Source organism: Mytilus trossulus, chromosome 12 (genome assembly GCF_036588685.1).
Source record: "Mytilus trossulus isolate FHL-02 chromosome 12, PNRI_Mtr1.1.1.hap1, whole genome shotgun sequence".
NCBI classification, from domain to species: domain Eukaryota; kingdom Metazoa; phylum Mollusca; class Bivalvia; order Mytilida; family Mytilidae; genus Mytilus; species Mytilus trossulus.
In genome coordinates this window covers 41,605,006-41,631,030 of record NC_086384.1, presented here as the reverse complement: position 1 = coordinate 41,631,030, position 26,025 = coordinate 41,605,006, and the positions used below count along the sequence as shown (strand labels likewise).

Here is a 26,025-nt window from a genome sequence, read left to right as displayed (position 1 = left end):
CATCATCATCAAATGAAGTTGTTCAGTATAACCAAGAGAATAATGAAATAACCTGGCAATGGAAAGATTGGAAATCTTTTTTATCTGTGTTGTTTAAACCTGTTCCAGGTATCAGAAAGTATCATCATTTCGTCTTCCGTCATGACAAACCGGGTATTGTTATTGTTAAAGAAAAATAAGATGGGATTGAAAAAGAAATAAACATTCTTCGCCGTCCCTTAGAAGAGTTTGATCCGTTGGCTCGTCCAGAAGTTATTCCTGCAGCCGGACTTTCACGTACTAGGCATGAATATCTATATTCAAAAGTCCGTCCATATGCTAGGAAGGAACATCAGGCTGCATTTTGTCAAGCACCAGGAGAAGAGTAAACTTTTAAATGTCAAAACTTAAATCGACGTCAAGTACATTCTTCCAACGTTATACTGATTTTTATTTACGTTAGAACAAATTTGTATACGTTATTCAAATTAAAATTTCTCAACTAGTTTTCAAACGATCGTTGTCAATTTTTTTACATTGGATTGGCATTAGTATTTTCTGTTGAGGTAATATAAAATCTGATAATACATAATTTTTGCCATAAGGGTCGTTTTTGCTTGTCGGGCGTCATATATATAACTTTGTCATTGTCAGTGAGGTTAGCAAATGAATTATTTTCTCTGTTTATGCAATTTGAATATGTTAATGAATTGTGAGAACAATTTATTAAGAAATTTTTTTCATCATCTAGTACTTTGCATTTTTCTTCGCGGGGATTTTAAAATGCCTTCCTTTTTCAATTAATAATAAATGGTAACTGATTCTAAGTTTTGTAATCAATTTCTAAATTCAAAGTTTTAGTTAGAGAGGTAAGGTTTGATCAATAGATTTGGCTCCAGTTCTTTATAAAAAAATAATTTACTCTTATCATCAATAGATCTCAACTTATCCATAAACAGGTTGTTGTAGTACGAGTTTATTTGGGGTTTAATATAGCTTTTAATATTTTTTAATTGTTTTAAATTATTACAGGTTTTTAGTTTATCTATATCAATGTTAGATTCAGAAAGAAAATCTTTTGCAAAAGTGAACCATGAATAGGACCCACTAGAATCCAAAATTTTATAGATATGTATCTGGTATTTCTTCTTTATATCAGTCATTTCACGCGGACAAAAGTCACTCCGCTCACTTGGTAGTCATTTTTCAAAATGGCTGGATCCGCACCTAAATGAAACAATTATCTACCATAAACCAAATGGGATAGAAATTTATAACAAGTATGATATGTCACCGTACGACATTCAATAACGAGCAAATCCCATACCCGTCATTATTGAAGGCCATACGGTGACCTATAGTTATTAATGCCCGTGTTATTTGTCTTCTTGAATTCATATTACATCTTATTTTATATATGTAAATATATAATCTCATTAGAAACGATAAAAAGCACATAAACACCCTAACAAAATAACAAATGTCTAAGACTAAAATATCATTCAGAACGCATCCAATATCCATAGAAGGATCCTGGGGGGGGGGGGGGGGGGGGGGGGGACTGGGGGCCCGCAGGAAAAAAATGTTTGATTATATAGGGAATCAATGAAGCATGACTGAAACCTCCCCCCTTATGAAAAGTTCTGAATCCGCCACTATAATCCAATTGATTTAGTGTCAAGACGCCATTGACAGTCAGAATAAAACATAACCTTGTGCAATGCCAATATATAGGTATCGACATATATGTATAATAATAATATTTAATTTGGTTTAAATTTACTGATAACAAAATCAATATTTATACCGATAAAACAATATTTAAAGATCTTATTACAGTGTTGAAAGGATAGCCTTTCAGTATAAGTTAATTAAAGGAGCGATAAGTGTTAGCATGGATAAAAGGAAGTGTGCGGTCTTCTTTAATGATAAGGAATTCCAACACAAATAGAGAAATGAAATCCTTTTGATGTCAGCGTACGGTGACCTATAGTTGTTAATGTCTGTCATTTTGGTCTCTTGTGGACAGTTGTCTTATTGGCAATCATACCATATCTTTCTTTTTTTTATATACAAGTTTTCATCAAACGACATCTACACAATATGGTTAGCTCTCAATGGCATCGATTTTTTTTTAAAAGTGGCATATAAAACAACCACTGAATATTTGACAATAATGACAATTGTTACTTTAGAAAATTGGAGGGCTTACAGAATAAAAAATAATGACCACAAAAAATAGATGAGAGATAAAGCTGATTTTAATAAAGAATGAAGATTAACTATGGAAAATAATTGAATAAGTTAATAAAATACTAATTCGAAAAATAAGCTGTCTGCAAAAAAAAAAAAGGAAATAAAATAATGACAAATAAAGATAATCGTAAAATAATTTACATGAGCATTTTTCAGACTATGCGTATTTTTTAGAAAGATATAAAAAAAAAAATGCCTCAACATATCAAGGAGTAAAGAAATGAAGACCCCCTCCCCCTATTTCATTGATTTTTGGTTGCTTAATGTCCAGTGGCAAATATTTCATGCATATTCAGGACGACCCCCTATTTCAAGATCCCCATACAGTCTGTAATAATGTTACATATGTCACATAGATTGTATGGTCCCTCAAACACACAATTTTACTTAAGTTCTATTACACTCTCGAATAAATATTCTGTAAGGGGGATTTATTATAACAGTCAATTAAGCGGGTATAAGAATAATTGATCACTGCTGTATGGTTACAGCATGAAAGTTGGCACAATGAAAGATAAAAGGGTATAAACAAAATTGAGATATGGAGCCACGAAAAAACCCCATTCAAAATGGTCACTTAATTAAAGATGGCTGACACTAGGTACAGGGATCAAAAGAGTCATTGTTTTGACTGAGCCGCTAGAGTACAAGAGCCATTATTTGACTCCTTAAATTGTATTTAAGAAAAATCCAACACTTCGATGAAATTCCAATTGAGAAATAAATCGAATGTATATTCTAAACACTTCATTGACAAAAAGTCATTTGTGGTATCATTGATATTAAATCACAATATCGTCTTTGATTTGCTCTTTTGATAAATACATAAATAATGGGATATTGTTTATTTATAAACGACAGAAAATTATTGCATGCACTTGACAAACCAAAGCGAAAGAACAACGCTTTATTGTTTAAATCGCACACACCATCAAAATAAATCAAAAGTTAAAACGCACATGAAGTTTAAGCCTAAGTGACCAATTTGAGGGGAATTTCTATCTGAATATCACTGAAAAGAGGCCTACAAATGTGGTATAAGTTTGACTTGTGGTAATATAAAAGGGTACACAAGGGTATAAATGGTAATGAGGTAAAGGCCTCCTTTTATCTCAAATATCAACGAACGAATAACATCAAGAACTATTTAGTTGTTTTATTTTATTTTAAATACAAAGATGTTTCTAATAAAAGTGATTGCTAAATATATATAAGTAAAAATGCACACACACGTAACCGTCGCTTCGTTTCACCTGTTATCTTTCTCTCTCTCTCTCTCTCTCTCTCTCTCTCTCTCTCTCTCTCTCTCTCTCTCTCTCTTGTTATCTCATTTGTTTGTTTTAATATTGCAATAAATCGTCAGTTAATATTTGCATTATTGAAGATATATATTTTTACATACTGTATCTCAGTTTTCTACAAATAATGAAATCACCGTTTTATTTCCGCTCACTGAAACACATTTACTTATTTCATTTATTTCTGTATCTTTGGAAGTTTTAATACATTTGATGACTTTTGTAGTTCGACCGTGGGGAAATCTTTTGCTTCTACATTTTTGTGTTTGTAAACTGTTTTATGCTGATGGGCTTTAAAGTTATGGTTTGGGAATTCTATTGCTTCTACACTTCGGTGTTTGTAATCTCTAATTAAAGCAGAAAAAGTTCCAGTCCTACTTAGTGATATATCACTTCGCGCTTTTGATATCACATACTGTTGATGCATTTTATGCATCCGAATATTTCTTGGATCAAGTTCTTCTGATAAAATATCTATTTCCGGTTTCAATAAATTCACGGAAAATCCAGAATGCAGAAATTTAGTTTCAGTGTTCATTCTTTTTCTTTCAGGCCTAATATCGTTCAGAAAACCATGTTTAACGATCACTAGTTTGTCATATTTGTAATTTTCGAGAGCTTGTTTGTAGATGAATAAATTTTTCACTGATGTGTCTATTTTTCTAATTTCTTTGACATCTTTTATATACTTTTCACGTTTATGTCTTTCTATGATATTTCGCTTTTCGTGCAAACGATTGTCCTGTCCTTCGTTCATTCGCAAGGCTCTCTTTCTTGTCTCGGCACAAAGATCGAAGATGTTTCCTCGAAAAGAGTCTTTCCTAGCTGGTGCTGCTAGTCTTAAATCCAAACGCACCTTTTTATTCATTGATTGTGGCATTGTAAATAGCCTGGTTTCCTAGTTAATACTTTTCGGAAGCTTCACTTCAAGTAAAAGCTCGATAATTTTGTGACAGGAACCCAGACAATTAACGGTTCGTTGGTACCTGTAAATGACAAATAAACAAATAAATTTTCAAGCAAGACATATCATTGACTGTAAGTAGGATTAATATACTGATGAAAAGCTATCGGCCAATTTACGAACATAGAAAAACACCTACATATATTATTATAGATATGTTCAACGAAGCTTTCGGTGCTACAAAAAATCCCTGGGCTTTCTGCAGTCGTATAAATACCATTTGTGGTGGGCTTTAGCAGATTTGCAAGCTCAACCATTCCCCAACTCGACAATGTTATGTATCAGCAAACATAAGACCAAACTGTGAAAATGAATCAAAACAAGGCTCAGCTCAACAGATCGACAAAAATAAAAATAAAAAAATACTATGAAACGTCGCACGATACTGGTGTCACCTAACGTTACACACTCAAAGACGTAAGACAAAATAAAAATATTAGAATGCATGTTGTTCAGATGGCTTTTTACAATAAATTATAAAGGATTGATTTTTTTCCTAAGAAGGAATTTTATTCTAAGATAAAAGATGTTAAGCTTTAGTTTAATTAACAAATAAAAAATAAAAAAAGTAAGTTGAATTAAAACCATTAAATTATACATTTTAAGTATACGGGCAATCGATTTCTGTTTTTATGGATACACTTTGCATTGCAAATGCATTCATTTTTGCACTCCATAATGTCAAGGCAAAGGGACTGCGGCATATCTAGCATGGCAGTTCTGCACAACTTGAATATATGCAAGGGAATTAGCGGGAACGATTATTATAGCTGTTTTTTTCTATTAATTTGTATTCTAGCGGATCCGACTATTATAGTCCGGCAAACACTTCAGTTCCGCCAGGAAATCTCCGAGTCTCCCCACCCGGCCTTCTTTGTGAATCGGTAGAGCTTCAAAATAAAAAGTTAATTTTAAAGTTTTCTTATTAAGCAACAAAATAAAATAGTCGTATTCCAAATCGTCTGTGAAAACTGCAATCATGACAATTTGACGGAACGTTGGAAGCATATTTTATTAAATGGCTGTCTATGAGAAAACCATGCAGATGGCTATCCATGCAAGGTTGTTAGATTTTGATGAAACTTTGCTTAAATGATCAAGTTGACCTCATATGAAAGTCATGATAGTTTGATGTCCCTAGGTCAATGGTTACCATGGTAACGGGATGGACAATGGATTTTACCAAGCTCATTAACAGATCCACTTCATCAAATGCACCTATTTCATTGATTTCTTTAATTAAAAAAAATACAATAACACTTCTGGAAGTTTAAATACATTTATAACACCCAAAGCATGTTTATGAAGTATAAATAGCACAATTTCATAAAACATAATAGTATAAAGAAAAAAGACAGGCGAGGAAAATGCATAATTGTTAATAAATATGACTTTTTTAGCTAAAAACACAAAAACAGGCACTGTGTCCCAAAAAACGCTTTAAATGATCTATTTTTTTTTCATAAGCATTCCATTTCTAAAGATTTAAACTGTAATGAATGGAATTTTGTTGCAAATTAATTTTAGAGAAATTATGATATAAGCAAAAGCCCCCCCCCCCTTTTTTAGGCATTTTGACAATACATAGTGAAAATTCTGATATATATACCTAAACAATAATGCATTTTAAATTAAGAGCTGAATTAAACAGATTCCAAACTCAAACATGTTTAAAAGAAGGTACTTTTAAGTTAAAAAGATTTAGTTAATGGAAAAATAATGAGAAGCTTAGCTAAACATAAGGGGAGGCTTGAACTGGCCACGGTAATATTTTTTTTTTGCCTTTCTGACAGACTCTGAAAGGTTATTAAGTCTTAACAAAGTGTTATATGATTAAATTGAAGTCAGCTTTATAAAATATTGACCAAAAAAATTCTTTTTTAAATTTAACATATTAAAAAAATCAAAGTTTTGCGGACATAAAGTGTGTATCTGATTGGTAAAAAAAAAATGACGTTTGCAACACATTTTATTGCTGTTGATAAAATTACAATTACAAAATCAATTATTTGTGTGAGTACAGTACACACTTGCAGATAGTCTGATAAATGTCTGACATGCTGAACATTTAGATCCAAAGTTGTGATGGATCATCTGCATTGATCAATGGACGAGGTGAAAAAACAGGTGTAAAAAAATCGTCAAATTTATATTTAAAGGGTAATAAAGTTACACAAGAGAGTAAAACATTAAATTAATCAGTATCAATTAATAATGTTCATTTTACAACAAAATTATCAGTATGTTATGAAGACTTGTCATTACATTTTTGGAAGTTTTAAACTCTTTTTTTTTCTTTGAACCTTATATCATAATACAAAACTAGAAAAGATTAATGTATCAAACTGTACTCACTTATTTAAAACAACTTTTTAAATTGATGTACAATCTAGTATCTTATGTTTATCTTTGGATGCATAAATATATGATATTTAGAGGTATTCATTACTATTGTCATAATTGATAAGAATCAAGGTGTCATGGTTGTATTATAATTAATATAGTATGGCCAAAGTTCCATAACTCTTCCAAAAATGTTTTTTTTCCGAACAGTCTAAGAGTTTACTTAAATTTCAATGTAATATATCTCATATCAATTGTTAAAATAATTCTCAATTAACAGGTCAATGATGATGAAAACAATTTCAAAGGTACATGTATGGTCAATAACCTAAACAGTCAATACAGAAACAATTTCAGACAAAATAGTATTGTGTTCATTTGCCTCTAAACTGCTAAGAACATTTTGAAGGTCTTCATCATCTTCTTGGTTATCTTCAATTTTGACAAGCTTGACAGATTTATCTTTAGATTTGTCCACTGTCTGTTTTTTCATGCACAGGTTTCCAAAGAAACTTCTAATTTGCTGATGGGAAAGCCACTCAGATGGTGAGAATATTCTATCTCCTTGCAAATCTGTCTCGTTTCTCATTTGTTTGGAAACTGTATATGGACTAGGTTTTTTCCCCGACTCTTCCCCAACATTGAATAACACAATCAAATACTCCTTCACTTTGGGTGAAAATCTGACTGCCTTTTTCCTCTTTTTCAATGCATAACCAGGAGCCTGAATGTAATTGTTATTAGTTTGAACTTGCATTTGTTCTGACCCAACAGTAGACATCAAAGGTTTATTTAAAAATCTAATATCCTGACATTTAGAATACCATAGCCTTTTACATGTATCGGAAATATTATCAATTTTTTCATTGTCAAATACATGTTTACCAATGGAAATGTGTGTTATTAATTGGTCTTCTTTCTTGAATACTAAAAGGCAATCTGGTTCAAAGCATGGGAAAGTAGAATTCTGCTTAATAGCTTTTTTGGAAGCTGGTTTTTCTTCTGGTTGTTTTGGATCTCCAATTGTCTGTAAAAAATATTAACATGCTATAAGTAATTTTTACATCATGATGAGAACTTTAAGAGTATTCTTTTTTTGATAACACTAAGAACATATAATACATCCCTTTTAATTGATTTTTGCAATTCATTTTAAAGTTGTCCTTAGATGAAACACTCATCTCTGTACTAGACCATCAAACTGAACAAAATCATTAACAGTGCATAACTCTTAAATTTCAACATCCTACATGTGTGTAGGTATATTATCGTTATTTTACATTTTTCATTACCAACATAAGTTATGTATATTATGTATATGGTCTTACTCCATTAATGAAGCATGCTTTTAGAAATATATTTTTTTAATCTTTTATATGAACTGGTGACATTATCATCGCATACATTGTACATGTATAGAGTAAGCATGGCAAAAAGTGGTAGAATCATGATCAGTATTTTTGTAATTACTGTTGCACATTCATTTTAAAAGACCCTCTAGCAACTGTCAAGTTGAAAAACATGAATATAAGCCCTGTTCATTGACAATTTGCATTTTTCTATGTATTGTGTGATTTTGTCCCATGTACATTTATACTCCATATCCCTTTATTTTCAATTCTTTTAATTATATTAATTTTCAAATGTATTATAAATTGAGCAATAAATTCTTACCAAATTAGTATCAAATATCATCAACTTGTTGGATATTCTTGTCATATCTGTTGCTTTTACAAGTTCACCTTCAATACCATAAGCCTTGTATGCTATCATGCCTTCATCTTCAAAGCTGAAATTGTTGAATTTTGAAATCTGTAGGTTCTTTATCTGTCCATACAAAACTGGTTGTGTTTCAGATGCTACTGTCACCACGGAAATGTATGTATTTCTTATACCTCCATGACTTTCAAGAGCTTGTTTCATCTCCATACCATTGGTGATGTCATTACCTTCATTTATGAAATTCAGCATATGAAGCCTACAAGTTCCTGTCCTTGAGTCACATAGATCTTTGCCTGACTGGGCTTCACTGAAATTGTATTGCTTTACATTCAATGACAAATCATTACGAAATTTCCATAGATAAGACAGCAATGGTAAGGCATGGTAACACCCAGCATTATCAGACCTGATGTAAACATCTCTTAGGTGTGGATGAATGGACTTCAGCATTTTAAATGCACTACTGAAAATCTGAGATACTATGTGCCAACCCTGCTTTTGTTCTTCTACAATGTGTACCATTGAATATATGTCATAGTTCTTATCATCTTCATCATTGCTATCATTCTCAGATTGTGGTTTTCTGACAAGGGCACAGATCATGTGCCAACTGATACCTTGTTTCCCAAACCATTCACTCTGAGTTTCTCGGAAAGTTTGTGGAATATATTTCATGGCCCAATCAGCAATAATCAATACTTCATGTGATTGTAGGTTTTGAAGTAGGTCCTTTTTGCAGGAGTCTTGATTCACTGTTCTGATTAAATGATCCCTCCATGCCCAAATTTTTTCTGTTGACACTGAGATGTCATGTTCAAATTCCTCTTTTTCTTTTGAGTTTATGTCTGGGAAATTTGAGGTCATGAGGTTTTGAAGTTCATCTTTAATTTGGTACATCCTACTGCAAGGTTGACATGTTGTTGTGTGCACATGTTCACAACCCTTTTCTGATAATGCTAAGTGAATGCAATGTTCATTGCAATCACTTTCTGATGACAGGTGATTTTGAAATTCATTCTTTAGATGTAATTTTAAGGTGTCTAAACTTTCATTCAGATCATCTACTTTACTTGTTATCATACCATTTGTGCCAAGAGTTGATACCACTTTCTTTAAAGTATCAATACTATCCATGCCATCACTAATGTAGTTGTCTAGTCCATGTAGGGATTTTAATTGTGAGGCAGCACAAGCTTTTATGATCTTGAACTGAGTTGCTCTACATGGTGGAATGATGGAGTTCTCCTTGCAGTAGTTGGTATAAGCATTGATGAGTCGTGATGCAATCATGGTTCTTATTACTTTTGGTACTTTAACAACCAAGCCTGATGACAGTTTTAGATGTCTTGATCCAAATCCAACAATTTGAAGGTAGCATGGGGAAGAAATAAATTCAATGAAATGATGGATTTTCTGTTTTGGCAAGCGTATGCGTGTTATCTTTGGTGGAGTTACATATTGTCCTGGTCCATGAGTTGCTGCATATTTTCTTGCTGCATCAATTTTATATATAGTCAATCCTTGAATGAAGGATAACAGTTCAGATTTTGAATACTTCTCCACAATCAAAGACAAAACCTGGACTTTGGTAGTGTGATCTTCTGCCTTGTTGTAAGCTGATATGATAGTCTCAGTTAATGCATCTTTTTGCTTTGATTCTGAGGTCTTCAATTTCATGCTATGGCATACTTGTGTCATCAGTTCTAAACCTTGGGATGGAGCAATGTTTTCACACACTATTTCAAATGCTGAACGTGCTTGCCTTATATAGTACATTTTAGTAGAATACTGTAGCTCTTCAAATTTAATAGATGCTTGAGATTTAAGAGTTGGGTACTGCCCATTAGACATAACTTCCATTGCCCAGTTAAATATTTCTTTCTGTGACCTCTCATCTCTGGACCAACTTGATGTTGCTGTTGCCTGTGATATTGTCTGTGATGAAAACAAATCAGGTTCTGAAAAATAAAACGATTTTATGAAATTCATTTCTCACACATACATGTACATTGCATCTGAAAATCATTTCTATACAAATTTCAGTTCATTTATTTATCACAACATTAACCTTGAACTTGAATGTAGTGGCCTCAAAAGCAATAGGCACTATTATTAAATAATATGTAAATAGGATAATTAAGAACCTATAGCTATCAAGCAATTATTTGGTTCATGTTATTTTTTTTGTTTATTATTTTTAATGACAAAATTGAGGTTAAGTTTAATATGTACAATTTTTACTTTAATTTGCTGCTTCTTTGTGGTCCTTGATGGATAGAAAAATGATTTGTTTTCGTTTCTGTGTACGTAATAATGGTTAAACATAGCTTTATAAACAAGTGAATCTGTGAGCTAATGCATATGCTCACTAATGATACCCCCGCTAAAAGAAAAGGGTAAACAGGAAGTTGTTAAGTGTCGAATCTAAAAACTTATCACTGGGTAAAGCTTGCAAAATTTTAATTTAAACCTTGATACCAAGTTGCAGAAAGCCTTGACATGTAGTTTCTGAGAAAAATGCAATGAAAATTTATAACTTGGCTATTACATGTATATATGTAAAAATTTGCAAGTGTTTGATAAACAGGAAGTTGTTGAGTGATGAATCTTAACACACATCACATGGTATAGCTTCCTTATATAAACCTTGATAATAAATTTCAGAAAGGTGTGATCTGGAGTTCCTGAGAAAAATGTGACGAAAATTTACAACTTTGGTATTATGTGTTAAAATAGATGTATGTAAGTGTTCAGTAAACAGGAAGTTGTTGATTGATGAATCTGAAAACACATCACACAGTATAGCTCACTCATATAAACCTTGAAACCAAATTTCAGAAAGATGTGATCTGTACTTCCTGAGAAAATTGTGACGAAAATTTACAACTTTGCTATTATGTGTTAAAATATATAAGTCTTCGGTAAACAGGAAGTTGTTGTGTGATGAATCTTAAAATGCATCACACAGTATAGCTCACTTATAAATATAAACCTCAAAACGAAATTTCAGAAAGCTGTGATATGTACATTCTGAGAAAATGCGAAGAAAATTTCGGTAAACAGGATGTTGTTGAGTGATGCATCTGAAAATGAAGTATAGCTCCCTCATATAAACCTTGAAACCAAATTTCAGAAATCCTTGTAATGTAGTTCCTCAAAAAAATGCAACGAAAAATATTTATGGGACGGAAGGACGGACGGAGGGACTGACTGACAGACAGAGGTATACCCCCAATTTTTTAAAGCGTGGGTATAATTATAGTACATATATATATTATAAATAAGATGTGGTATGAGTGCCAGAATGTTTTTATTGGTGACAAAATTGAGGTAAAATTTGACTAGTGACAAGAACAAATGTCACAAGAGTACACACACCTGTGTTAATAGTATTTAGCATTCTGAGAGTATAACATAGAACTGAGAATCAACTCACTGAAGGATATCCCTACATCCCATATTTAATAAACTAAATTAGTTCAATTATCTCCCTTGACAAAATTCAGACAGGAGTTTATTTCCTTCATGCCCATTCCCAGGCTGTATAATTTAACTGTGTAAAGTTTCATCAATATTGATCAAGCTTTTAAGTTACACTTAGACCTCTTGCCACATATTGCAATATTAAAAGAAGTGCATTCAATTATCTCCCTTAAATATTTCAGACCAGGATTTTTTTTTTTCGTGCACATTCTCAGGTAGTGTACTGCAAATGTGTAAATATGAATTAAGCCATTATGGATGAGTTGCACATATGAGATATGTTGCCACATATTGTAATATTAAACTAAGTATGTTTAATTATTTCCCTTGAAATATTTCTGACCAGGATTATTTTCTTCATGGACATCCTCAGATTGTTTATTGCATCTGTGTAAAGTTTCATCAGTATCTATCCTTTTGTTGAGGTTTTGTGCTTACAGGAAATATGGACAGATAGACAGAGTACTTCCTATTTACCCTCTAAAACTTTGTATGTTGGGTATAATAAAAACAAACCTAAATTGCATAGTTTTTTTTAAATGAAAAAGAGACAAAAAGTGCAATTTTAGTAAACAGATATTATACCTGAATCCATAGACATTGCAGTATCCATCATGATATCTTCAAGTTTGCCATCAGCTGCAAATTCTGTAAAAAAGAATAAAAAATATACTGATTTTGATAAATAATGCTATATATATGACATCACAATGATCATTGTTTGATGGATTTATTTCCACAATTTATGTTTAATGGACTTGATGTGTTTCTTATTTGTATTTTTTTGTTGATTGTTTTTTGTTATATATAAATCTGGCTGCTGGTTTTTTCATACATGTTATTGTATCATGTGTATAGACTAGGCAATTTCAATTGTTTTTTTTATTAAGTCATGTTATGGCATATAAAACTCTAAAAATAGTTCAGAGTTTTGCCTATTGATGACAATACAGTACCCTTAAATCTATTACATTAACGGAATTTAGTCTATCTGCATTCTGAGAGTATTGCATGGCAATAAGTATAGTTCCCTTTTAGTTAAAATGCATTGTTCCCGAAAACAAAATTCGAACTTGATACATGTAAAAAAACTAAATATACCATATATCAAATCAATATAACGGTAGTCGAGCATGACTAAAAAAAAAGTGCAGAAAATTGATTCATTGTGTGATTTTCTAAGTACAATGATCATATAAATCTGAAAAATATCATCAAATCAGAACAAAATTTAAACTTGATCTATAACTTGTAATGGTTTGACCATAAACCAAATATCAAATCAAAACTATTAAGTATGAAAAAAAAAGAGTGGAAAATTTATTTCTTGCATTAATTTTCTATGTCTGATGACCATAACTCTGCAAAGAATCATCATACAGAAACACAATTCACATTTGACCTGTAACTTGTCAAGGTTTAACTACATGCCAAATTTCAAGTCAATGTTTTTAAGCAATTAAAAAAGATCAAAAAACAAAATGTGAAAAACCAACAATTTGAGAACATCAGAGTGAATTTTTCAGTCCAAGGACCATAACTCTGCAAAAAAAATATACCAGACCGGAACTCAATTCAAACTTTTTCTATAACTTTTCATGGTTAAACTATATGGCAAATGTGAAGTCTACCTTCAAGCATGATGAAAAAAGGGCCGAAAAGAAATTACTTATGTGATATTTCTAAGTTCAAGGGCCACAACTCAGCAAAAAATCATCAGAAGGGAACTAAACTAGCACCTGATCTCCTACTTGTAATGGTTATATTAATTATTATATACCAAATTTCTAACCAATATCTTCAAAAAAGAAGATGTGGTGTGATTGCCAAAGGGATAGCTCTTCACAAGATTCAAAATGACATAGAAATTAACAACCATAGGTCACTGTACAGCCTTCCGGAACACCTAATTTCACTCCTGTTTTTCAGTGGAGTTATTTCTTATTTCTTATTTTTTATTGTTGTTGTTAATTTCTTTTGGTTTTTTGAGTTTGTATTATCTCCTTGGTTTTGGTTGTAATTGTCTTCAATAATGAGCAAAGTGCATACCCCATAGTCAGTGACCAGAGTAAAACAATTCAAACAAGAGACCATCAAGCATGACAAAAAAGTGTGGAAAGCTGATTTGCCAGACAGACGGACAGAGTGCAAACCCTAAAGTCCACTTAAACTTTGTTGGTAGGGGACTAATAAAGATAAACTGAAAATGGCAGAAATGTTCAATACATTAGCATGATCAAAAGCCAAATCTAAATCTAGATTTGCAATTGCCAAGTTCACATCCCAACAACTATTGGTATTAATTATTTCCTTCTCAAAAGTCTTCATAAAGCTTAAATTATAACATTGTGTGTTAAATGTTTAAAAAACACCATTTAAAAATCATACCTGTATTACTTATTGCAGAACAAGCTTCAGAATTGTTGTCTTCTTCATTTTCACCATTTCCAGTCACAAGCTCTAAAAAAAATATTATTCTAAATATTATGCATTGTATGTCTATGTCTATGTCACTCCTTTTTAGATAATGAAGTATGAAATATGAAAATTATTATTTTAGGGCTATTCAAAATAACCCTCATACAGTTAAATTTAACTAGAATTGTGAGATATTCACACATGGATAATATGACATGACATATGACATGATAAGTGATATATTATGGCATGGCATATAACATTATGACATGTTATATGACATGACATATTTCATGACATGTGACCTGACACATAACATGACATGTGACATGGCATATTTCATGACATGTGACATAACATACATGACATATGCCATGACATGACATAAGACATGAGAAACAGAGATGCCTATTTTTTTACTTTTGATTTTTCATGTCTTCAAAAGGTCTGCTATCTATTGTGCTGATGTTATCAAGCAATGCACATTAAACGGTTGCAATAAACTTTTGAAGTAGAGATCTTTTTGGTCATAATGTAGCTTTTAGTGTCTGACACAACCGAATTTCAAGCAGCTAGGGCACATATACAATCATAATTTTATCAGTTGATTATTCACATGTTTATTTTTGTTTTGTTGTTTTGAATTCATATATTGTATTAACATGTAAATACATGTATGTTTTTATATATATTGATAAATACCTATTGTACCAGTTACATTTTCAACTGTATCAATCCTGTCTGTTGCATTTTCAAGAAAACTGCATATTTCTAAAATTTATAAAAAAAAATATAGATTTTAGTAATTCTAAATTCACAGTATACATATAATTACAATCATGTTAATTATGGTTATCAATAAAAACTACAAATGTGAGTTAACTCAGATAAGGATGCAATGTCACACTTTAAACTTGATATTGGTCATTTCCATTATCTCCCTTGAAATATATTGGATAGTCCCACAGTATTATCTTCAAGTACAGAGTGTGTAAAGAATTATCAGTATCAGTATATCTAATGATAAATTCTGCTTTCTAGACATATGAACAGACAAAAAGACAGGATGATTTATATACTCCCTAGAACAGTGTTGAGGGGGTGTTACAATGTATAAACCTATTTGAAAGTAAAGTTTTCCATTAATGGTATTCATTTTTGTGATGTGCTTTAGTTTCCAGTTTAATGGGACTTAAATTTGATTTAAACCAAAAACTATAACCTGATTAGCTGGAAAAAATCTGAAACTCTGCATGATCTATGTATCACTTTTAAATTTTTTAACCAAACTTAAACATGGTTCTTATGGTACTAATTCATCAAACTGAAAATTCATCTTTGTAGACATGTAACAACAATTGATAATGTCAATGTCATAATGCAATTTATATCATTTTTACAGCTAGATGTACCTCTTAGTTCTTCTTTCATATGTGTTCCTATCTGTAACTCATTCTTGTGAGACTCAATACATCTGCGACAGACACCTGTAAATAAAAAAAATGAACATTGTTGCATTTATAAATTACCAACAGACATAATGTGGAACATATATTGTTCATGTCATGCATGTACCACTTTGATGTTTTTCATATTATTAATGAAAGTTCAATTGATAATTATATTAGTGAAGATTGCATACAATAGACTGATTTAAGAGTACATACATGTACATAAATAACAAATAGCACAAAACTTTCTTAACTTTTATGATCATGATGAATCTGAAAAGGTCAAGGTACAACATGTAAGTATGATCTACTAGAGAGTCCATATTATAAATCTCTGATTCAGTAGCCTACAATATGTCCTTTCTTCAGTACATGTACATTCTTTTACTGCCTAACAGGGGCCACTTTAGTGCTGTTCTGAATGTTTTAAGTGAATATCATGTAGGCATAAAAAGGATACATTGTTCTTTCTATATGCAATATATATATACAAAATGTACATTGTCCCATGTACATTTCCTCCATATCCCTTTATTTACACATGTACAATGTAAATGTTTATGTAAAATTTTTAAATGACTTTATTATTTTATAAATATATACATGTACCAAATATGGAAATTTTTATACATGTAACCAACAATACCTCATATCTGGACTTAAAACAGTGCTTAACCCTTAGTGTGTCCTTATGTTGGACACACAAAAGTGTAGAAATGTAGGTCAGGAGGCAATAACTCAACTTTATCACATATTTGTTACAAATACATAGAGTTTTGCATATGTAATAACCACATAATTGCCCTAGCCATATTGATGCCCGGGGCAAATAACCGGCCTGAACCAGGGCCAATATGGGCTTCCTCTGCTATTCCAATGGGAGAGCCATATCTGCCCTCGCGTGCAAAATCAATATTGGCCCTCTCGTGCAAAAGCCCTCAATTTTCTGTTTGAAGAGTCATGTACAATCTGTGAGACTTACTCAATGTTTAAATATTACCCTATGCTGTTTACAAAAAAATATCAGCGTTCAAACGAAATAAATAATTCTTTTATTTTTTGAGCGACGTTCTATATAATGACGTCTTTGCTAGTAACAATAAGTCTTCGTTCATTGTCGGAAAGGACCAGATGTGGTTACGGAAATTATTGAGGAATCTTGAAAATGTGACAAATAAAGAATGAAGAACGAACATACAAAAACAAATGACAGAAATAAAATAAACAAATAAACACTCTTTATTCAATGTTTACCATGTTTACTCTTTAGCTCGTTTAATTTTCAATTGCTAAATATGTGATAAATAGATTATTACATGGCATTTTCCATATCGGCCCTATTATCAGCCCGAGACTCCCATATCGAACCGAGGGCTTTTGCCATGTAATAATCTATAAATATTCCATTTTGTCATATACATGTTATTGTATAGTGGAGATTACTCTGACATCCAACGGCTATTTTGCCAGACAAGCTTGGGCCGTTGGACCCCGGCCCCAGCTTGTCTGGCAAAACAGCCGTTGGACGTCAAAGTAATCTCGGACTAGTTATTGTAGGGATAAATAAACATTGCATTCAGTTTATAAAAATAAAACATTCAAGCTATAAAAGTTGCCATTTGTATCAGTTACTGAGTTAGTGTTGGCCTGTCGCTGTACAGTCTTTTTTGTTATGAATTGATGTTGTTCTTTTTTGAGAAAGGGGGGGGGGCAGGATCTTCAATAAGCAGGATTTATTTATATATTCCAAGGAAGACGAGTATCTTGCCATTTTTATATTTATAAACATATCATTATTTTTCTTACCAGAACCAACTGCTATGTTCAAGTTTAACTTGAGCCAAATTTCCCTGCTTTGCGTGAGATTGATGCCTCTGGCCACTTTAGCTGATTTTGCAATGTCATGCAATGGATGGCAGCAAGTTCTTTTCTTTCTCTTCCACTGCAGTCCATACTGTTGTCGGTGTTGGTTGCATATATATTTGTCGATCACATTTGAAAGTCTGAGACCCAACCCAGCACGAAGTGATTCTGGAATATTCATGTCTGTCCCACATTTGAAAAATCTTAAATGACTTATGGTGTCTTTGTTACATTCTTTTAGTGAAAACAACTCTGTCTCTTTACAATTTTCATCAAATGCACATTGGTTAAACTGTCCTGTCATCATTCTGTCATCTTTGTTGTTTGAAGTAGTTTCCCTCCTAATGTTATTTAATACTTAATCTATCTCTAATATGAAGAGTTCCTTCCTTGGGAACAAGGGGAGATAATTAACTGTTGATTGTTTTTACCTTATCACTCTTTTTTTTTTACTCAGCTATTATTATTTTGCAACTGAATTCCAATTACATACATTTAGTGTATATTAAAATATAACACTATACAAAATTTTATTAAAAAATGAGTGACTTTTGAGGTTTTATAACCATCTGAAGTACAAGTTTTTATTCAATTTTTATAAAAAACATTTTTTTAAATTAATATACAGAAAATACAGAGGGAGAATAGAAGAATCCTTTTGCATAATATTTTAGAACAACATCTTAACTTTATGATTAAAAAAGAAAAAATAAAAATATTTATTTTGAATTACTTTTTAAACAAATCAAGAAATGTATAGATTTTAACACCATTTTAAGCAAATTTAGGACCAAAAATAGAATAACCCATAATTTACTGAATTTGAGGGAAAATGTAAATTTTCAACCACAGGTCTTTTAGATGTACCAAATACTTTATAAAAAACCCAAAATGCACTACAATCTCCAAAATACCTTTCATAATTATTTTCATATTTTGCATGGTTTTCTCATAGACAGCCATTTAAAAATAACGTCAAAATCGTGTGTGGGGACATTGTATCGGACATTTTAGTTTTATCTGATATTTTGTATATTAGATTTAATCTATGGGAATTTAATACCAAAATAGAGATAACTGTTTGTACTTTTATCCATTATAAAAAAAAATATGTAGCGTATGGCACTGTATTATATAAACATCATGAGAACACAGCAAACGTAACCCTACGTTTAATTTGGTTTGAAGGGGACAAAATGTCGGACATTGCTAATCAACTCGAATAAAAAGAATTTGTTTTAAAATTTCCTGATTATTGCATGAGGTGAAAGTGTGATCTTTGTACAAATTACTAGTATAAGAATTATTTACTTTCGACATGGGGATTGCTCTGGAATTCCCTTTTTGGGACAATTTAAAAAAAATTACGGCAACCTTTTTTGCATGGGACACATAATTTGTATCATCTTGATCCCTTTTTCTTATATTTCCGTCTTTTCGAGAGAGAAAAATTGACAGTACTTCATCGCCCACTTATAAATTGCTTGTTCTAGACAAACTTTTATATCGTTTGGTAAAAAAGATTATATGTTTTTTACGGTATTCAGAATTTCACAAAACTAAAAGTGTAACGCGGGACAAGGAAATAATATTGCAAAATAAAGGTTTTATTGAGTTTTTATGAATGAAAATGGTCTGTTATATATACAAAATTGTAATATCCTGAAAGAAGAGTTTAAAAGCTTTCAAACGATATACAACACTTCATAATATCATTGTTTATGTTTAAAAATTAACAAGATGAATGTGTCTTGTCCGCGATTTCACCAAAGTAACACCAGTAGCGTGCGACGTTTCATTATATATACAAAGTATTAGTACTGACAGTTCAATTACAATATACAATGATAAATAAGTCATGTTTCAAAGACTCGAATACCAGTTTGAACTCATTTATTGAATTGGTAGCAATGACGCTACAACCAGTTTGAGAAAAACACGACTTGTGCCATGATAAAATTTAAGTATCAGCAGGATGTAACGCCTAAACTGTTCGTCACTGTTTCGTTATATTTATATATTCATGTATGTTATAATTTGTTGATACTAAAAGTAATTAAACCCCACCCCCTTTTACTCTGGGTTGGGAACCCCCATTTTAAAATGGCTTGGTCCGCCCCTGAGAGTACATATAAAAGCAATACTTAAAGATGGTTTTACAGTATTCAATCAACATCATAATTTTCGAACTCTATAAAAACATTACCGGAAAACTAACAAAGTAAAAAGACAACAGGTCCCCTTGTCTCAATTTGTTGTTATTGTTTGAATAGATTTTCCGGTATGAAACTGAAATATTTAATTTATAAAGTCATTGAAAATCGTTGAACATATTGATTGCGAAGTTTGTTTTACTAGGAACATGTTCCCGTTTGCCTCTCTTGCAAATTTGAATATTTATTATTCTCTAAAATAGAAAAAAAATATATTACATTATAGAATAAATGTTTTACATACATTTTTTAAAAAGTCATAAAAAAACCTACCCTCATCTCATGTTGGCAGATATTTATGAAAATTCAAGTAAGGCTCATGACTGTAACAAAGCCCGTGTTTAAATTAAAGAAAAGTGAAAAATAATTTCTTTTTAAACGGACAATATCGTGAATTTTTTATATTGAAAATGAACAAAGCCGCCATTTAGTAACTTTCAATGTTATTTGATAAAGCGCTATAAACTTTACACAGAACATTTAAATCAAGACTTTCATTAACCCTAAACTAGGTACATATTTGAGGTTTAAGTAACAATATTAGGATTTTTAATTTATTTCTCTTGTCGCTTTAATGAAAAGATTTGAAATGCAATGCATAAATATATTTATATACAATAACAGAAGAAATTGTTAAAGGTTTTTGTTTGTCTTATTATAAGTGACCCGTATGTCAGTGATATCAGTCCTTATTAATCATAATTATTATAAATATCTTTAAATTGATCATATATAAGTTATAACTTGGGGAAATTTTGTCCTTGAATGAAATTATTACAGTATTTTACCTTTTCTCAAATTTGCAGAATTAAATGTTGAATTTTTAAGCCTCAACATCACTCTTTTATTTAAAAAACTTGCACTTTGCTGGAGGTAGGCAATACTCCCATAAAAGAGGGGCGATATATTCCAGAGGGACAGTCAAACTCATACATCGAAAATAAACTGGCAACGCCATAACTAAAATGAAAAAGACAAAATACAAATAATAGTACACAAGACAAAACATAAAATTCTCAGAATTTTCTCAAGGCATTGTTATAATTAAGAATATTTGTTCGTATTTGAAAATACGGTCTTGAAAAGAGAGTGCATTAAGAAAAATGTTTAAAAAGTCCTATAGTTAGTAGGTTCGACACACTCAATATTGAATTTGGATATGTTATTTCTTAAATCAAATGCTTAGTTGAAAATTTTTGATGTTTCATTTGCTTTCTTTTCCGAGCTCATATGCATATCAATTTTGATGCCACGTGCTTGTACATGGAATTTCTTATTTTACAAATCAAAACTAGAGTGTCATATCAAAGTTATTTTATCGGGAAATATAAGTGTTTTTTACATCTCGAAGCTGACTAAAAAAGACGCACGCATGGTTTCTATTTTGGCAAACAAATTCTAAAAAGCAACTGTTTCGTGACTGAAAGGTGTACAAAGAATATTGAATTTGTTATCTAGCAACTCCTACAGAACTGTTCAATTCTTTTGAACTCTCCTTTGTCGTTTAAAATACATCAGGTTTTTCTCACATCCAATTTTTTATGGAAATATTCTTTATAAAGCACAAAGGTGTCAGTATTCACCTCAGAAACTAACAAAACCTTTGAATAAACTTATTAAGAAGAGATATAGTTACGATACTGTTGTCAGATCATTAAAGATTGCATATTTTGGCGTTGATATTGATTCACTTATAGGGTCTTTGCATCGGAACTAAACACATTTATTCAAAGTCCAAATGTTGGCATGACACGGTCTATGTTCTTCTCATATATGTTAGGATGGTATACTAAACCCCTAACGAGAAGGATTATGCCTGATGTTCATATGATGACATCATAATCTTTCAGTCAGTTTAATTGAAGTCTGGAGCTGGCATGTCAGTTAACTGCTAGTAGTCTGTTGTTATTTATGTATTATTGTCTTTTTGTTTATTTTCTTTGGTTACATCTTCTGACATCAGACTCGGACTTCTCTTGAACTGAATTTTGATGTGCGTATTGTTATGCGTTTACTTTTCTACATTGGTTAGAGGTATAGGGGGAGGGTTGAGATCTCACAAACAAGTTTAACCCCGCCGCATTTTTGCGCCTGTCCCAAGTCAGGCGCCTCTGGCCTTTTTTAGTCTTGTATTATTTTAATTTTAGTTTCTTGTGTACAATTTGGAAATTAGTATGGCGTTCATTACCACTGAACTAGTATATATTTGTTTATGGGCCAGCTGAAGGATGCTTCCGGGTGCGGGAATTTCTCGCTGCATTGAAGACCTGTTGGTGACCTTCTGCTGTTGTTTTTTTCTATGGTCGGGTTATTGTCTCTTTGACACCTTCCCCATTTCCATTCTCAATTTTATCTTCAAGTACGTGTACTCGTAGGCTTTTTAACTTATGCAGTGAAAGTAGAGCGGCAATCGATTTGTTTTCTTTCTCTTTAACATTTCCACATATGGGGTAAAATTGAAAATGGGAATGGGGTATGCGTCAACGAGACCACAACCCGACCAAAAGAGCAGAAAACAGCTGAAGACCACCAATGGGTCTTCAATACAGCGAGAAAATCCCACACCGGGCGCTGAATACAAATTCGCAATATTTTAAATAATTTAGAGTTACCTCCCTTTCCTTACAACATGTACAACTTTTGATTGGTCTTATATATTTTTACTTTAAGTTTTATAAGATTTTTCTTATAGTGTGCATGTGGACATACTATATAGCCGTTTCATTAAGTTGCTGTGTTAGCTTTTGTTATATTAGTTTTCGCAGATATATATAAACCCCTCTCCTTCTTAAATGATCGTTTGTTCTTAGGTTGCAGCGTTACACCACTGTCCCTGGTTAGGAGAGGGTTGGTGCCTGCAAATATTTTTAACCGCACTGCTTTCTGTATTTGCCTGTCCAAAGTCATACAGGAGCCTGCTAGTGTTTTGTATATAAATCAGACCGTTATTTGTCTTGTTTGAATTGTTTTACAATGGTCATTTCGGGGTCTTTTATAGCGTAGTATGCGTTATAAGTTTTGTTCATTGTGGAAGGTTGTAAGGTGACTAACAGTTGTCTATGCCATTTGATGTAGAGTTGTATTATTTATTGTCTAAAATCCTTTAATTAGCGATATAAAACTGTTTTAAGCGGTTCTAAAATCTGTCACAAGGCTACTTCGACCATTACCAAGACTAATATTATCATACATTAATGTAAATAATTTGAGAAAGAATTATTTCCGTATTGTCGCTATGTTGGAGGTCTAGGTGCATATATTCCTTCATAAATCGGTCAAGTTCAACTTGTAATAGTAGACAAACAAAAGATATAGGATATCCATCTATGACACCCGAGTATATGTTCAGCAAAAGCACACAAAAGCAAAGGAACAGTTCTTTTGTTGTTCCTCATTGTAAAATCACAGTCCCATTAAACTGACTGCTGGACTTATAAAAGCTGATTTCTGAATTATTTTAGTTTATCAAAGTCGTGTTTGATACATCACTATGATATACAAAGGATCGTTTAATAGAATTATTTTTCGGCATTTTCAATGTGATCAGCCAAATAAGAAAATCAATCATTTATCCCGCCAAATTGTAGCCAAGGGAAATAATTCTTATAAAAAAATATGTAATATCGAAAATTATCTGCAGTAGTTAACCGATATCCAATATCCAGTGCTTCATTACTTATATAATACAAAACAAGAAAGAATAAAATAAATAATTGTTATTCACATTTTAACCTTAGATTGTTCACACATTTTGATATTTGCTTATGTGCTTTGTTTATAGAGTGTCTACATATAATTTTGTTGTTCATTGTTGACATATTGGTTTGTTTCTATAGTGATTAAGAATAAAATAAGAATAAGAATTATAATTTTATTAATTTAAAATCCAAACATTAGAATTGTTACTAATTAAACAAACCAAAACAAAACCAAAACAAACAAACAGACATATTAATGACAAAACGATAGATATTAAACAAAACAAACATATAAAATTGAGAATGGAAATGGGGAATGTGTCAAAGAGACAACAACCCGACCAAATAAAAAACAACAGCAGAAGGTCACCAACAGGTCTTCAATGTAGCGAGAAATTCCCGCACCCGGAGGCGTCCTTCAGCTGGCCCCTAAACAAATATATACTAGTTCAGTGATAATGAACGCCATACTAATTTCCAAATTGTACACAAGAAACTAATATAAAAATAATACAAGACTAACAAAGGCCAGAGGCTCCTGACTTGGGACAGGCGCAAAAATGCGGCGGGGTTAAACATGTTTGTGAGATCTCAACCCTCCCCCTATACCTCTAACCAATGTAGAAAGATAAACGCATAACAATACGCACATTAAAATTCAGTTCAAGAGAAGTCCGAGTCTGATATAGCATTGAAAAAGTAAGGATTCAAGTTGTTAATATTAAATATAATACTTTTTTGACTGCATGCCTCCACTATAAAATTATCAATTCAAATATTATGAGTATATAATATAACATTATAAGTTAAGCTACCATAATAATAACACAATGTTTACTGTTTTTCACATTTTTACCTAACACATCTTATTGTTTTGCTCCCATATTGTTGTCAATATAATAGAATTTATGCAACTGTCATACAAGTGAGAGAGTAAGGTAACCACGAAACCCGTTTTAATCCAACAATTTCTATGTAAGGCAATGCATGTTCAAAATCAGGATAAAACATTTATTTAGGCAATTGAAATTGCCATTTTTGAAGAGACTTTCTGTTTTGAGATTTCTATATTGGTATTTTGGTTTTCTTTTCTTACTTTTTTTTAGTGCACTGGCTTTTAGGCTGGTTATACGCTTCGGTACTATCAGTCAACTAACAGAGGTATTGACCGATTAACAATAATAACATTACTAGTACCCCCGTTTCAGGGCGAATTCTTATATCGTTTATATGTCAAGTGAATGCACTATTATTATCTAAATTAATACTGTTTAATGTGTTAATGTTATTTATTTGATTTAAATATTTGAAAAAAATGCCACCTTTAGAAAGGCCTCGTATCAGGCGGAGAAATATACATCATGATGAACATGTACATTACCGCAATCGCTGGTGAACAAATTTGAATAAGTATGGACTAAAATATCAACTATAAGCATACAACATAATGACAAGTGAATATGCTTTTCCAAAAATTGTAGAAGTAATAAGTTTGAGTCGTTCCAGTCTCCGTTGTGTACATTGGAAACAAGAACAGGTTGAAGAGGTCGTATGAATAATTGAATATAGTTTCGGCAACTTTTATATGAATATTCACGAGGAAAAGTGCTATCGGGTCAGTGACTGTATATGACATTGAAATATACAGTCAATGCATTTTGACTGCTCTTATAGAACGAATGCAGTATAAAATGCCTAAAGGTACTTAAACTGAGTTTACAATTTCCTTTGGCAGTGTTGTTTATTTTTTGGCTACGTTTTTTATGCCCTTTTGTTGTTCATACTCAAGAACACGTGCGATATTGGATCACAAATCCCTCGAGGCTGAGCTGATGTTCTTGTGAGTTGATGTGGTTGTCGTTTATAGCTGTATATCCTCCGATCAATTATAAAAAGTCTGAAAATAAAGGACTGGGCAGTAAAACTGGATTTGCAAGATGCATATTTCCATATCCCCATTCACAAACATTACAGAAAATTTCTTCGCTTCAGCATTTTGGGAAAAAAGTATCAATACCGAGCTCAACCATTCGGTCTACGATCGGCTCCAAGGATTTTCACAAAAGTGATGGCAGTAGTAGGTGCGTTTTTGTGAAAACAAATGATTCACATATTTATGTACCTGGACCATTGGATGTTAAAAAACAGCAGCAAAGTAAAACTGACAAAACAATTACAGTACACTCAAGAATTGTTGAAAAATCTGGGATTGATAATCAATGTGAAAAAATCTTGTTTAATTTCGACTCAAATAATAGAGTATTTAGGAGCAGTGATTCACTTAAAAGAAGGTCTTGTGTTTCCGTCTCTAGAGAGATTAAAAAATATAAGTCAGAT

The 26,025-nt window shown here is 31.8% G+C and overlaps 2 protein-coding genes across 2 annotated transcripts; both read right to left on the bottom strand.

Annotated features, from left to right (window-relative positions):
* Positions 1 to 3,554: 3,554 nt before the first annotated feature.
* Positions 3,555 to 20,324, bottom strand: LOC134693394 (uncharacterized). Its single transcript, XM_063554190.1, has 2 exons — positions 20,264 to 20,324; positions 3,555 to 4,519 (listed from the first exon to the last, which is right to left on the bottom strand). The coding sequence occupies exon 2, from the start codon at positions 4,411 to 4,413 to the stop codon at positions 3,712 to 3,714; it is 702 nt and encodes a 233-aa protein (XP_063410260.1). The 5' UTR covers positions 4,414 to 4,519; positions 20,264 to 20,324; the 3' UTR covers positions 3,555 to 3,711.
* Positions 7,169 to 18,346, bottom strand: LOC134692461 (uncharacterized). Its single transcript, XM_063552913.1, has 7 exons — positions 17,721 to 18,346; positions 15,876 to 15,950; positions 15,166 to 15,234; positions 14,434 to 14,505; positions 12,631 to 12,693; positions 8,515 to 10,520; positions 7,169 to 7,867 (listed from the first exon to the last, which is right to left on the bottom strand). Exons 1-7 carry the CDS (start codon positions 18,082 to 18,084, stop codon positions 7,169 to 7,171), a joined length of 3,348 nt encoding a protein of 1,115 aa, XP_063408983.1. The 5' UTR covers positions 18,085 to 18,346.
* Positions 20,325 to 26,025: the final 5,701 nt, after the last annotated feature.

What these genes read in the sequence shown, in the direction of transcription:
- LOC134692461 (XM_063552913.1), bottom strand. Translation starts at nt 18,084, where the DNA reads ATGATGACAGGACAGTTTAACCAATGTGCATTTGATGAAAATTGTAAA. An exon ending in GAACATAGCAGTTGGTTCTG is followed by an intron (nt 15,951 to 17,720) that starts GTAAGAAAAATA and finishes TTTTATTTACAG; the next exon opens with GTGTCTGTCGCAGATGTATT. An exon ending in TATGAAAGAAGAACTAAGAG is followed by an intron (nt 15,235 to 15,875) that starts GTACATCTAGCT and finishes TATAAATTTTAG; the next exon opens with AAATATGCAGTTTTCTTGAA.
- LOC134693394 (XM_063554190.1), bottom strand. Translation starts at nt 4,413, where the DNA reads ATGCCACAATCAATGAATAAAAAGGTGCGTTTGGATTTAAGACTAGCA.